General features: G+C 59.0%; 1 protein-coding gene across 1 annotated transcript; it reads left to right on the forward strand.

Annotated features, from left to right (window-relative positions):
- Positions 1-382: 382 nt before the first annotated feature.
- On the forward strand, positions 383-8,362 carry CPT1B (carnitine palmitoyltransferase 1B). The gene is made up of 19 exons (XM_057741597.1): positions 383-468; positions 933-1,092; positions 1,450-1,589; positions 1,898-2,075; positions 2,290-2,391; positions 2,581-2,718; positions 2,816-2,893; positions 3,726-3,833; positions 3,909-3,993; positions 4,574-4,769; positions 5,047-5,232; positions 5,317-5,422; positions 5,513-5,629; positions 6,032-6,196; positions 6,275-6,409; positions 6,503-6,655; positions 7,202-7,315; positions 7,805-7,897; positions 8,036-8,362. Exons 2-19 carry the CDS (start codon positions 952-954, stop codon positions 8,117-8,119), a joined length of 2,319 nt encoding a protein of 772 aa, XP_057597580.1. The 5' UTR covers positions 383-468; positions 933-951; the 3' UTR covers positions 8,120-8,362.
- The last annotated feature ends 5,444 nt before the right edge of the window (positions 8,363-13,806 follow it).

The raw sequence follows: 13,806 nt of genomic DNA on the forward strand, positions 1-13,806 counted from the left end.
CCCCATCCCTGGCTCCAGCTTAGAAGTGATAACTTAGAGGACTTGGGTCAGGCAATGGGGAGTAATGGGGTACAAAGAGGGCCCTAGGGTGGGGCTGCCCAACCCTGAGCACTGGAGATCAGGGAACAGGAGGCACAGCTGACACACTGATGACCTTTTCCCTACATTCAGCTATTTTTAGCTCTAATGCCACCATCCTCACGTGAGACCCTTTTGGCCCCCCGAGGCTCCCAGACCTTTGAGCAATCTTTGGTTTGCAGAAACCCGGCCCCCCCCCCCCCCGCCCCCATTCCCGCCACGTAGAGAAGGAGATGCTAGTTGCTGCCCCCAATCTGTTCTCTCAACCCAAATTTGGGAGTGCGTATCAGGTTCCCGATGGGGGCGGGACTTAGGTGGCCAGGCCTGAAGGACGTGGGGACACGGGCCAGAGCGACGGGCCCCACAAGCGGACAGGAGCAAACCCCAGCCGTGAGTGGAGCTGGGGGGTGACTCAGGGCCGCCAGCCCGGCCCAGGGCGCTGAGCCGGCGCGGGGGGGCGGGGGGGGGGCAGAGGCTGCTGCCAGGGTCCCACGTGGCAGGGCTGGGGGTACGCAGACCCCACCTCCCTCCAGACCAGATCGACTCCGCCTCCGAGGCCCCTCTCGCCCCCTCTCGCCCCCACCCCAACACCGTCCTTCACTGTCTTCCGGGTTCCTGAACTTTTCAAGGCCCTGACCCCCTTCGCGACCCCCGCACCATTGCGCGAAGGTTCTGCGGCGGTTGGTGAGGCCGGGGGGCCCGGTCGGGGGCCAGGGGTGGGGCCTCGGCGCTGCTGGGCGCCGGCGCAGGGCGGACGGGGAGGGGGGCGGGCCAGGCGCGCGGACAGAGGCTGGGGGCGGGGCCTCGGCGCGAGCCCGCTGAGCCTGCCCGCGCGCCCTCCTGCCACCTCCCAGGGGCCGAGCAACCCCCAGGATGGCGGAAGCGCACCAGGCTGTGGCCTTCCAGTTCACGGTGACCCCAGAGGGGGTCGACTTCCGGCTCAGTCGGGAGGCCCTGAAACACATCTACCTGTCCGGGATCAACTCCTGGAAGAAACGCCTGATCCGCATCAAGGTGGGCGCAGGTGGTTCTGGTCTCTTCCTCCCAGCAGGTGTAGAATCCAGCCTTCCAGGGAGGCAGAGGCCAGGTGTCAGCTGCTGCCCATTGTCTAGGTCCTTCACGCCCACCTTGGCTGGCAGCTCTGCTGAGTGACAGGCTCCAGCGGTGCAGAAACCAAAGGGGTGCTCAAGGCATGGAGGGGAGACAGATGTGCAGGAAGTGGCAGTGGGACACAATAATCAGGTGCTGCAGGTGTGGGAGTGTGGAGGAGGGGACCACCAGATGTGGAGGAGTAAAAACAGGCAAAGACCTCATATGCGCCTGCTACCCCAGTCCTTCTTGCTCTGTGAGCGTGCCTGTTTCTGCCCACAGAATGGCATCCTCAGGGGCGTGTACCCTGGCAGCCCCACCAGCTGGCTGGTCGTCGTCATGGCAACAGTGGGTTCCTCCTACTGCAACGTGGACCTCTCCATGGGGCTGGTCTGTTATATCCAGAGATGGCTTCCTGAGGGGTAAGAATTGGGGGCATGAGAGAGGGCTAGGTGGGCTCCAAGGCCAAGGTTCCTGAGCTGGGCAGATACAGGACAATAGCCATTGGAGATCATAGGGGCAGCCCTCCCCAGGGGCTACCACCATCTCAGTCTCTACGTCTGTAAGTTAGTGATGCACTCAGATGCTCAGATGTGAGTGTGTCCAGGGAGTTTTTTCCCCTTTGGTGCCTCCCTCAAGATGACTCACATACATCGGGACTGCAGAGTCCGAATTTCCCTGGGGCTAGCCTCGAGTGGACCACCTGCGGCCCTCTCCCCTTCTCTGACAGATGTGGCCCCTACCGGACCCCGCAGACCCGGGCACTGCTCAGCATGGCCATCTTCTCCACGGGGGTCTGGATGATGGGCATCTTCTTCTTCCGCCAAGCCCTGAAACTGCTGCTCTCCTACCACGGTTGGATGTTTGAGATGCACGGCCAGACCAGCCACTTCACCAAAGTCTGGGCTGTGAGCAGAAGCTGGTGGAGGGGTCCAGGCACCTGGTTTGAGACCCCAGGGCCTCACTTTGGGTTCTGAGCTGGAGGGGCCCGCCAGGCGGGGAACTGGTGCCTGGCGCGATTTGTCCCGGTTTTGAGGGTCTGGGGCAGCTCCTCTAGTGTTTGCTAGTTTCCTTTCTTTCCCCAGGCTTTCCCCTCAACATTCTCCACTCTCCATACCCCAGATCTGTGTCCGCCTTCTGTCCAGCCGGCGGCCCATGCTCTACAGCTTCCAGACATCTCTGCCCAAGCTGCCCCTGCCAAGTGTGCCAGCCACAATTCACCGGGTGAGGGCCCGGGTCAGGCATCCCAGTGAGCAGAGCGGGCTGGACTCAGATGACTTAGCCAAACATAAGGGACTGTCCCCTACAGAGAGCTGGCTTGAGAGGAACAGTGGGGCTGGGGTTGGAAGAAGGTCAGGACAGAGACAGCTCTTGCTGACTGGCCCTTACACTAACAATAACTGGGCTGGACAGTACCTAGACTCCGTGCACCACTTACTGGGCGATGAGGAATATTATCGAATGGAGACGCTGGCCAAGGAATTCCAGGAGAAGACTGCCCCCAGGCTGCAGAAGTACCTGGTACTCAAGTCATGGTGGGCAACCAACTATGTGAGTTCCACCTCCTGGGCTTACCCTCACCCACCTTGTGTCCTGGCTGCTCACACCCCACCCTTCGCCCCAGCTCTAACCTCCCACCCACCCGCAGGTGAGCGACTGGTGGGAAGAGTACGTCTACCTTCGAGGCAGGAACCCCCTCATGGTGAATAGCAACTATTACGTCATGGTAAGAGCTAGAGCCACACGGGTTCCTGTGTGCTCAGCTCTGTCCCCAGCTCTCATCTCAGGGCAAAGGACATAGAGCACAGCTCAGAGCCCTGGTGGTAGTTTCCGTGGGCACGTGGGGGTTCTGGAGCGAGGCCTGAAGGAGAGGGAAGATTGGGGTGGGGGGAGCATATACTGGAAGAATAGGAAGCAGCTTACAGGCAACGGGGATACTGAGGGTCTGGGGAACCCAGCAGACCCCATAGCCTGACCCTGTCACTCCCAGAGTTTCTCAGGTTCACTGCCCTGCCCAGCTGAGGCTCTGTCACTTCCTTCCTTGTTCCTTCACTGGCTTTCCAGCCATGACTTCCCAGCTGTTCTGATGCCATTACCAGGGAACTTCCTTAAGTGTGTCTTAAGCAGATCCAGAGCTGCTTCTCTTAGAGCTCAGGGGGTCACTGTTGGTGACTGGCCCTTTTCCTGCTCCCAATACAAAGTTGTGCACAGCCAGCTGGCCTGTGTGCCTCTTTCCTCTCCCACTTCCAAAGCACACTTCTAGAAACCTATACACAACTTGTCTAGACCAGAGGTTTTAAGCTGTTTTGTAGTGACAGAACCCCTTCCTTAAAGAAAAATACACAAAACATCAACAAATACAACAGGTTTGGAAAAGCAGCTCAGGTGGAAGCCAGGGCAGGGAGTGATGTGATCAGTTATGCATGTCACCTCTGGTACTTGGCCCTCCGAGGGTGTGCAGGATGGACTGGGGAAAGGGGACAAGACACCCCAGACAGAGAGGTGCCACTGTGCACACCTGTCACAGCCTCCCTGCAGGCTCTGCCCTCTCCCTATAGGACTTAGTGCTCGTCAGGAACACAGATGTGCAGGCAGCCCGCCTGGGAAACGCTGTCCACGCCATGATCACGTATCGCCGTAAACTGGACCGTGAAGAGATCAAGCCTGTGAGTTGTGTTGGGGGTGAGGGCGTGAGCAGGAGAAGAGGCCTGCGTCTGAGCCCTGCGGGGCCTTCCTCCCAGGTGATGGCGCTGGGCATCGTGCCCATGTGCTCCTACCAGATGGAGAGGATGTTCAACACCACTCGGATCCCGGGAAAGGACACAGGTACTGGGCTGAGGGGGCACCCGTGCTGGGACCACAGGATGGAGGCTCCTCCCTCCCAGCTGTGGGCCCGCCGTGGCCAGGTGCCCTACTACCTGCTGGTCACCGAGCATCCTCAGCACCTCAGGGTCGTGTAACTGCGAAAAATAGTTTATGGCCGGTACTAGACACCTATCGTTTATAGGCAGGGGGCTCACAGTGTGGGGGATGGGGGTCTCCTGTGCAAAGAGCAGCAGGAGGCCTAGTGGAGCTCCCTACGCATGGAGCCTGTTGAGGAGGAGGACAGGCTCACCCAGGGCCCCCAGGGCCGCCGGAACAGCCCCCGCATTTCTTAAGCCAGGACAGTCTGTGTGATTTCCTACAGCTTCGGCTTTCTCTTCTGTGAAACGCCTCACGGGACTGTGGTTGCATCATGAGAGACAGGGAAGCGCTGGGCATGGGGCCGGGGGAGGGGGAAGGCCTGGTGGAGGGTCCGCTGGCCACCTGGTGTGAGGCTGGGGGCCGTCCCAGGTGGTGTGGGGGGAGGGAGGTGCTCCCTACCTCCTACCTTCCCACCTGAGCCCACCCACGGCCCCTGCCACAGACGTGCTGCAGCACCTCACAGACAGCAGGCACGTGGCCGTCTACCACAAGGGCCGCTTCTTCAAGGTGTGGCTCTACGAGGGCTCCCGCCTGCTCAAGCCTCGGGACCTGGAGATGCAATTCCAAAGGATCCTGGACGACCCCTCCCCACCCCAGCCTGGGGAGGAGAGACTGGCGGCCCTCACCGCCGGGGGCAGGTGAGTGGGGCCCACGTCCCGGCGCCATGAGGAGAGGCGGTGGGCTCTGCGTGCCAGCCTGGAACTCAGCCGGAGGCCTGACCAAGGCGGAGGCCTGGGCCCCGGCGTCCTCTGTGTAAACCAGGACCTGCGGTTGTGAGGGGCGCTGGTGGTAACGGCCAGAGGGGAGGTGCCGTGGCCTCTAACTGCTGGTGGCCAGGTGGAGGCTGGGGACACAGGGCGCGGGAGGCGCCCTTATGCCCGCTGGGCCCCTGCTCCCTCTGCCCTCGGCCCGCAGAGTGGAGTGGGCGCAGGCACGCCGGGCCTTCTTCAGCTCCGGCAAGAACAGGGCTGCCCTGGACGCCATCGAGCGCGCCGCGTTCTTTGTGGCCCTGGATGAGGAGCTTCACCACTACGACCCCGAGGACGAGGCCAGCCTCAGCCTGTACGGCAAGGCCCTGCTGCACGGCAACTGCTACAACAGGTACCACTCCCCCAGCTCCCCTGCACGGCCCTCCCGGGCTCCGCCACGGCCGCCGCACCACTGCCCCGTCTCCTTGCACTGCAGGTGGTTCGACAAATCCTTCACTCTCATCGCTTTCAAGAATGGCCAGCTGGGCCTCAACACAGAACACGCGTGGGCAGACGCCCCCATCATAGGGCATCTCTGGGAGGTAACAGGCCCGGGGAGGGGTCCCGCAGGGCGGGCGGGGGTGGGGGCAGCGAGGCAAGGACAGCCGCTCAGCCTGACCTTCTCCCTGCAGTTTGTCCTGGGCACCGACACCTTCCACCTGGGCTACGCAGAGACTGGGCACTGTCTGGGCAAACCCAACCCTGTGCTGGCCCCCCCTCAGAGGCTGCAGTGGGACATTCCTGAGCAGGTGTGCAGGCCAAGAAGGGCCTGGGGTGGGCGTGGGAGAGTGACAAGTGTCTGAGCTGCCCTGCAGCCCTCCCCTCCATCCCAGACCCACTCTCAGGGGAAGGGTCCAGCCTGGCTACAAGGAGAACAGAGATTCCAGGACTGTTTGGGGGTTAGAGAAAAGACATGAGGCGTGAGGTGTGAGCTCATGTCCGAGGAGCACCTTGCACCCAACAAAGCCCAGCCGGGCCTCTGCAGATGCCCCCAGCTCGTCCTTTGCACCTCCTCCTCCCGAGGACGTCGGGCACACTGAGGCCGGCCCGGCCTTGCCTTCATCCATCGCTAACCCTCAGGCCTCCTGGACGTGACCCTGGAGTCCTTCTGCAGAGCTCTGCCCCCAGCTGACCCCTCCATGTCTCGGCAGTGCCAGGCGGTCATCGAGAGCTCCTACCAGGTGGCCAAGGCGCTGGCAGACGACGTGGAGTTGTACTGCTTCCAGTTCTTGCCCTTTGGCAAAGGCCTCATCAAGAAGTGCCGGACCAGCCCCGATGCCTTCGTGCAGGTCGCCCTGCAGCTGGCGCATTTCCGGGTAGGAGCCCCAGGCCACCAAGCAGGCGGGGGTGGCACCAGGATCCACCTGCAAGATTCACCCTTCTGTGTTCCGCAGGACAGGGGCAAGTTCTGCCTGACCTATGAAGCCTCGATGACTAGAATGTTCCGGGAAGGACGGACAGAGACCGTACGTTCCTGCACCCTGGAGTCCACAGCCTTCGTTCAGGCCATGGTTCAGGGGCGCCACATGGTGAGCCCCCATAGTCTCATGCTGAGGTGACCGCTCGGCCTCCTGCAGCTTGAGGATCAGGGCTGCTCTTCACTGCTCCGTTTCCGCCCCCAGAAAGCAGACCTCCAAGCTCTGTTCCGGAAAGCTGCTGAGAAGCACCAGAACATGTACCGCCTGGCCATGACAGGGGCTGGGATTGACAGGCACCTCTTCTGCCTTTATGTGGTCTCCAAGTACCTGGGGGTCAGCTCCCCTTTCCTGGCTGAGGTCAGTGTTGAAGGGCATGTCCTCCGTCCTCAGGCACTCTCCTGGCGGGTCTCGGCCTGTTCTCTGTCTGGACAACTGGGGTCAGTGTTCCCGCTCCACACCCCGCCCAGGCCTGTGGACTGGCACGGAGCAGCGCCCCCCCGGAGAGCTGGTGTTGGTGTGGGGGGGACAGACAAACACGGCATGTCAGGTGGTGGCAGCGCCCCCAGGGACGTGCAGAGGCTCAGGGGAGTCGGGCACCCAGGTGAAGGGAACCTCCAGTGCCCAGACACAGACATGGATACCAACACCAACACGGAGGCAGGGGTGTGGGATGTGGGAGGAACAGCGGGGGGGCGGGGGGGAGGCGGAGCGGGGGAGGGACAGGCAGGTCACATGATGGAGGTGCAGACGCTGTGATGGGGAGAACAGGCTAGGGAACCACGGGCAGCGGTCAGGAAGGTCCTGCCTCCCATCCCTTCTGTATCCTCAGCCAGGACAGTGCCAGGCTTGCGCACCCGTCCGCCGGTGTGTGCTGCATATGACTGCAGGCCCTCCCTGTTGCAGGTGCTCTCAGAACCCTGGTGCCTCTCCACCAGCCAGATCCCTCAATTCCAGATCCGCATGTTTGACCCAAACAAGTATCCCAATCACCTGGGTGCCGGCGGAGGCTTTGGCCCTGTAAGTGTCTTGAAGGTGGACAGGTGGGCAGGACCAGGGGCTGGGGGTGTCAGTGGAGAGTGCAGGAGCTCAAGGAGGTCAGACCAGAGGCTGGAACACAGCCCCAGACATGCCCTCCTGTTGACCCCAGGAAGAAAGGTGGCTGGGACCCCACCCTGTCGACGCCCCCTGCTGGAGTGACCCTGCAGGGGGCTGGGGTACCCTCTGAAGTGGGCTTACGGAGAGAATCCAGCTCTCCCACTGTCGGGGAGCTAGAGAGCCCCTGGAGAGGGCCAGTGCCCTCGAGCCTCCCGAAGGAGCATGAGGGCCTGGATCTCCCAGCGGGGTCTGCAGCCCCGGGGCACAGAGGTCATCTGTTTTCACACTGTTTCCTGGGGGTGGGCCCCTTCCTTCCAATCTCGTGGGCAGAGCAAGGATAACATCAGCTTGGCTTTCAGATCCTCAAGGCTCAGTTCAGCTCTTCTTCTTCACCCCTTGTGCTGCCCTCAGGTAGCTGATGACGGCTACGGGGTTTCCTACATGATCGCAGGTGAGAACACCATCTTCTTCCACGTCTCCAGCAAGTTCTCAAGCTCAGAGACGGTGAGTCTCTCCTGCTCCCACTCAGCCTGAGGAGGGGTCGCCCCTCAGGGTGTGTCTGGCTGGGGAAGAATCCTTCCTTGTGGGGACAGAGGGGTGGGGGCTCACCTGGAAGTTGGTCTGAGCTCTTGACTCCCACAGAACGCCCAGCGCTTTGGGAACCACATCCGCCAAGCTCTGCTGGACATCGCTGATCTTTTCCAAGTTCCCAAGGCTGACAGCTAAGGACTAGAGAAATGGCCAGCTGCCCTTCTGCCCCTACATTGTGGAGGAAGGGGCCCGAGGCCGGCTTGCAGGCACAGGGTGGCCGGACACAGGTGCCCAGGCTCCAAGGACACCTCTAGAAGCAGGTGCTCCCTGGGCAGACATTGCTCCTTGAGGGCTCAAGTGTTGGAGGTAGGGCTGGCGCAGGGCGAGAATCTTGATTTTTTTTTTTCTTGCTAGATGCTAATAAAAATACGGCTGTATAATTCTATTTTGGCCGTTAAGTACCTGTGGTTTTTTTGTTTGCTTGTTTTTTATAAATCTATTTATTTATTTATGTATTTATTCGCTGTGTTGGGTCTTTGTTGCTGTGCACGGGCTTTCTCTAGTTGTGGTGACCGGAGGCTACTCTTCCTTGCAGTGTGAGGGCTTTTAATTGTGGCGGCTTCTCAGAGCACGGGCTCTAGAGCACAGGATCAGTACTTGTGGCCCACGGGCTTAGTTGCTCCATGGCATGTGGGACCTTCCAAGACCAGGGCTCGAACTCGTGTCCCTGCATTGGCAGGCGGATTCTTAACCAGTGAGCCACCAGGGAAGCCCAGTACCTGTGTTTTTTAGCGGGGGTAACTAGGAGGCCCTTCCCCTGTTCCAGCTCAGGCCAGGGAGGCAGCAAGGAAAGGGCTAGGGCTGGAGACCATTTGTGAGAGGCTCTGACCTGCTTTGAAATCTGGGTCTCTGCTGTCCACACCCACATATGCACTTGGAATAAATTCTTGCTTCAGAACCTCCACCTGTTCCCTGGGGCCCTCTGTGCACGGACATGCCTTTTGCACCCCCTTGGGCTAGAGCACAGCTCTGTAGAGGCCCTCTGCATAGGGAGGAGCTGCAGTCCCAGGCTTGAGGTCTGGGTGCCAGGCGGTCATGTCTGTGAGAGGGCACACAGGATAATCTGGAGCAACAGATGCTGCTTCCCTCAGGTCAACTTTTATTTATTAAAATAACATTACGAGTAAACCAAAAAAAATTATTATGGGAAGTATAAGCACGTACTGAATTACTATTGCTGCATGCCTGAACGAATCTAGATCTCATTACTCTGCTAGGTGCTGAGAACCGGACATGAACTAGATACAGTCCCGGGCCTTCTCTTATTAACCAGTGCTTACTGAGCACCCACCCTCTACTTGGCTCTGTGCTGGGGATTCAGTGGTGAACAGGGCGCCACCTGTCCACGGGAAATTCACTGCTCAGTGAGGCAGCACGGATCAGCGGATGGAGCTTTTGAATAATCCCTGCAGCAGATACTTACTGAGTGCTGCAGCGTACTAAGCACTGGGATACAGCAGTGAACAAAACTGGCAAAAACAATCCCTCCCTGTGGGGCTTAGAGTCTAGTGAGGAGACAGGCAATAGCTAAGAAGAATGAGCAGATTACACCGTAAGTCAGACGGTGATAAGTGCTGAAGAGGAAAGTAAGGGGAGGCAGCCGCGGGCAGCAGCTGCAGACAGGGTGGCAGAGCAGGCCTTCCTGCGCGGGGCCCTTTGACTCGGACCAGCAGGAGAGGAGGGTGTGATCCATGTATGTACCTGAGGGCAGGGTATTCCTGGCCAAGGGGGTAGCTAGAGCCAGTGCTTCACACGGGAAGGAGCCTGCTGTGGGGGGGACAGCACCCGAGGGCCTGTGGCTGGCATGGAGTCAGGGGAGGAACAGGAGGGGCCAGGAGGAGTGGGGCAGCAAGGGCCTCGTAGGCCAGGCTCTGGCTTCTCTAAATTATGGGGGAAGCCACTGGCGTTTGAGCAGAGGGTGACATAATCTGTTGTAAATCTTAATGGGATCACTCTGGCTAAACAGAATGATATTAGAACAAAGTAGGGTGCAGTAAGGACAAAAGCAAGAAGACCTAGCAGAGGGCACTGCTCGTGGTGGTGGCGGAGTCGGGAGAAATGATGGGACTTAAACTAAGGGATGGAGAATCAGGAAGCTGAGGAGCCGTCCAAGATAATTCACATTTTCTGTTTGGGTGACCGGGTGATTAAATACGATTTTTAAATGTTGAGTTTGGCATGCCTATAAGAAACACCGGTGAGAATGCCTCACAGACTCTTGAAAATATAAACTGAACGAGAGGAGACTCAGGCTCCTGATAATAGCTTTGAAGGTGATCAGCACCCTCACAGCATGAGAAGATCCCCAGGACAGAGGCTCCTAACCTCTTCTGAGTCTCCGTGAGACGCTTACAAAAATACATCTATGCTCACAAAATGGTACATCCCCTATCAGAGCTTTCTTGGGCTTCCAAAAGTGTCTTCACAAACCTTTGCCTCTCGGGTGCCTGTGTGATACACCCTGGGAAACTGTCTGGGATTTGGTAGGCTTCTGGGAGACATCAGCTTGCCCAGCCCTGAGAGAACAGTGAGCACAGATTCCAATAAGCTGGCTTTTAATTAATGTTAAAATTCAGTCAAAATTATTTTATCTGATTTGTTCTTGGTGGAAATCAGTAAGAGAAGAAACCACAGTGCTAAACCAGGGTATAAACTTCTGGTGATCACCCACCAAATGCAAATCTGCATTAGTACCCCACAGGTGTGCAGATCTGCATTTGTTAAGGCTAGCAGCATAGCAGATAAAGCCTGAAATCTCAATGGCTTGACCCAATAGAAGTTTAATTCTTGTTCGGCTGGCTGAGGGGAAGACTCTGCATGTCATTATTCAGAGACTTGGCTGTTGGAGGTCCTGCCTTCCTCAGGTAGCTCCCAGTTTGCTTTGGACATCAACATCCCACAGGTACATGGAGGAGAGAGAGAGGGCTCACTCATGGGAGGCTTTTATGGACTCAGCCTGGTAGTGATACTGAGCATTTCTACCCGCATCCCACTGGCCAGGACTCACACTGCAAGGGAGGCTGGGAAATGTAGTCTAGCTGTGTGCCCAGGATATAAAGGAAACATTTGATGAACATTAGCCAGTTTCAGATGCACAAGGGCATGGGCAGACCAGACAGATGTCTCTGGACTCCCTGAGAGCCCATCCTTCTTGGCCTGGGCCCTGCAGGGTATTTCAGACACCCACCTCCACCTGCTGGGCCCTCACATTCCAGACCAACTGATCTTCTCTGAGCCTCTCCTGCTCCTCCACAAGAACCCTGAGCCCCAACTTCACTCTCCATTCCTAAAGGAGGCAGGCACATCCACACCCTTGCCTTTGCTAAACCTCCTGCCTGGAATCCTGTGCCGTTTCTCAGCCCGGTAAACTCCTACTCTTCCCTGAAGATGCCTTCATTACCCCTCAGAGTTATTCTTGATTCATGTTTTTCTGGGGTGCTATAACAGAAATCAGCTCTAGAAAGTCTAAGCAAATGATGGAATGATTGGAAATGTGCAGGTGGGTCACAGGTAGGAAGGAGCAGCCAGAGAACCAGGTTCAGAAGGGGCAGGAGCCTGGCAGCTTGGAGAGGGGATGTGGCCCAGACAGCAGACTCCTTGAGAGAGACGGGTCCTCACTCTGTGCCCAGAACTGTCTGGTTCAACTCTCGCTGTACTCCCTGCTCTGCAATCAGTCTGATAAGGATCGGGATCCCTGAGAAAATATTCAGTGGGTCCCAGGTTTGTGAGGAATCTCAAAGAGTTCAAGGTATTCAAAACCAAAGTTAACAACCTCCCAAACTGGCTTCTCACCCACTCTTCCCCATCTCAGCCGGTATCACCCTCCAGCCACTCATCCATTCCTTCTTTCTCCCTCACTGCCCACATAACCAAGCCTCGTCTAAATGGCTTCTGACTCCGCATACTTCCCTCCACCATGACCACCATCTCCCCCGTCCCCACCTCCATCATCATTCACCCCAAAACCAGCAACAGCTTGCTCCATTTCTCTTCTCCCTCCAGCACCCAGAGAGGCCTCTTCACCACATCACTCCTCTGCTCACTACCCTTCTGAGGTGCCCATCACCCTCCAAATAAAGACCGAGCTCCCTGGACTGACCTACAGGGGCCAAAGTGATCTCTTTAGCCTCCTCTTGACCAGGGTTATGTGCAGCCCCTCTAAGCGCTGAGCGGCGCTCTCACTTGGCCTTGCTTGGTGATCTGTGCTTTACTGCCTGGAGGCCAGAGCGCCTGGCAGACCTCGGCTGGAACCAGTGCCTGCACCTCCCAGATGCAAGCACCTGAGCCCCTGCCTCCTCTCCTTGGGCCTCAGCGTCCTCTTCTGTGAGCCAGCTGCAACAATGTCCGCCGCCCACGGCAGCTGCGAGACAAAATATTTGGGCCTTCAGCTACTCACTCAACAATGGTTACCAGCACTTGCTGTGCCACGTGCTGTCGTGTGTACTGGAGACACCGTGGTCAAGCAGTTGGCCCCGTGTACACGGACTTACACTCAAGGAGCAAGGGGGAGAACACGCGCATCAGGACGGGGTGTCCCCGCTCATCTCAGCCCTACCTTCCCTCAACCTCAGCCACTCCTCAATCCACTCCTCTGCCCCCCGTGCGGGAGAGACCCGAGTGTGGGCCTAGCCGGGGCAGCCCCGCCCCTTCCGCTCGCGGCGACCAGCCAATGAGACCTCAAGGCCGGGACTTGGGACCAGCCTGAGGGGGCTGTAGTCACGTGCTCGCGTCCCCGCCCCTTCCGCTCCAGGAGACCAGCCAATGAGGGCCAGAGTCCAGCTCGGGGGGCGGGTCTGGTAACGGAAAGGGGAGGGGCGTCATTCTGAGGAGCCGCCTCACGCTTCAGGCGGCAGAGCCGGGCAGCCGAGCCGGACCGAGCGCGGGCGAGCAGGAGGTGAGCGAGGCCAGCCCGCCTGGGGGTCCTGGGCTCTCCCTTGGCGCCCCGACCCCCGAGTCATGGCATCCTGAGGCGGTGCCCACCACCTCATGCCAGACCGAAGGTGTGGCCGCTACCCATTCCTCACCCACCCGGCCGCTCACCCCGGTCTCCCCACCCCGGTCTCCCCACGCGGGCCTCCCCACGCGGGTCTCTCCACGCGGGTCTCCCCACGCGGGTCTCTCCACGCGGGTCTCCTCACCCCGGTCTCCCCACCGTGATCTCCCCACGCGGGTCTCCCCACCGTGGTCTCCCCACGAGGGTCTTCTCACCCCAGTCTCCCCACCCTGGCCTGCCCACGCGGGTCTCCACACTCCGGTCTCCCCACCCGGGTCTCCCCACGCGGGTCTCCCCACCCCGGTCTCCCCACGCGGGTCTCCCCACCCCGCACCCACACCTCCTCCAGAGCCTCACATTGCACATGCGGAACTCTACACCTGAACCTCTCACCCATCACTCCCCACCTGGACTCACATCACACACCAGGCGTGGTCCCAGACTCTGACGCCCCTCGACTGCAGGACCACCTGTGCATCACATGCATTCTATGCACATGCTGTTCACGCACCCCACACACACACCCCTCACAGAGAATCTCTGATCCAGGTGCCCCTCTCATCCTCTCACATTCCTCGCTCCAGGAAGGATTCCTGACTTCATTAAAGCTCTTCATAGTGGGAAAGACCCTTGTGGCCCTGCTTGGCCACAGGCAGGGCCCCAGACCTTGCATTTCTCATGCTTCTAAATTCCTCAGTCTCCGACACCCACATTCCCTCAAACCTTCACACGCTAAGGCAATCCCTCAGTCCCCTCCCACCCCCACTTTCCCTCTGCCCACCTACCCCCATAGTCGACCACCACCCTCATTCCCTTGGGCTTTGGCGCT

The sequence above is a fragment of the Hippopotamus amphibius genome, chromosome 7 (genome assembly GCF_030028045.1).
Source record: "Hippopotamus amphibius kiboko isolate mHipAmp2 chromosome 7, mHipAmp2.hap2, whole genome shotgun sequence".
Classification (NCBI taxonomy): Eukaryota; Metazoa; Chordata; class Mammalia; order Artiodactyla; family Hippopotamidae; genus Hippopotamus; species Hippopotamus amphibius.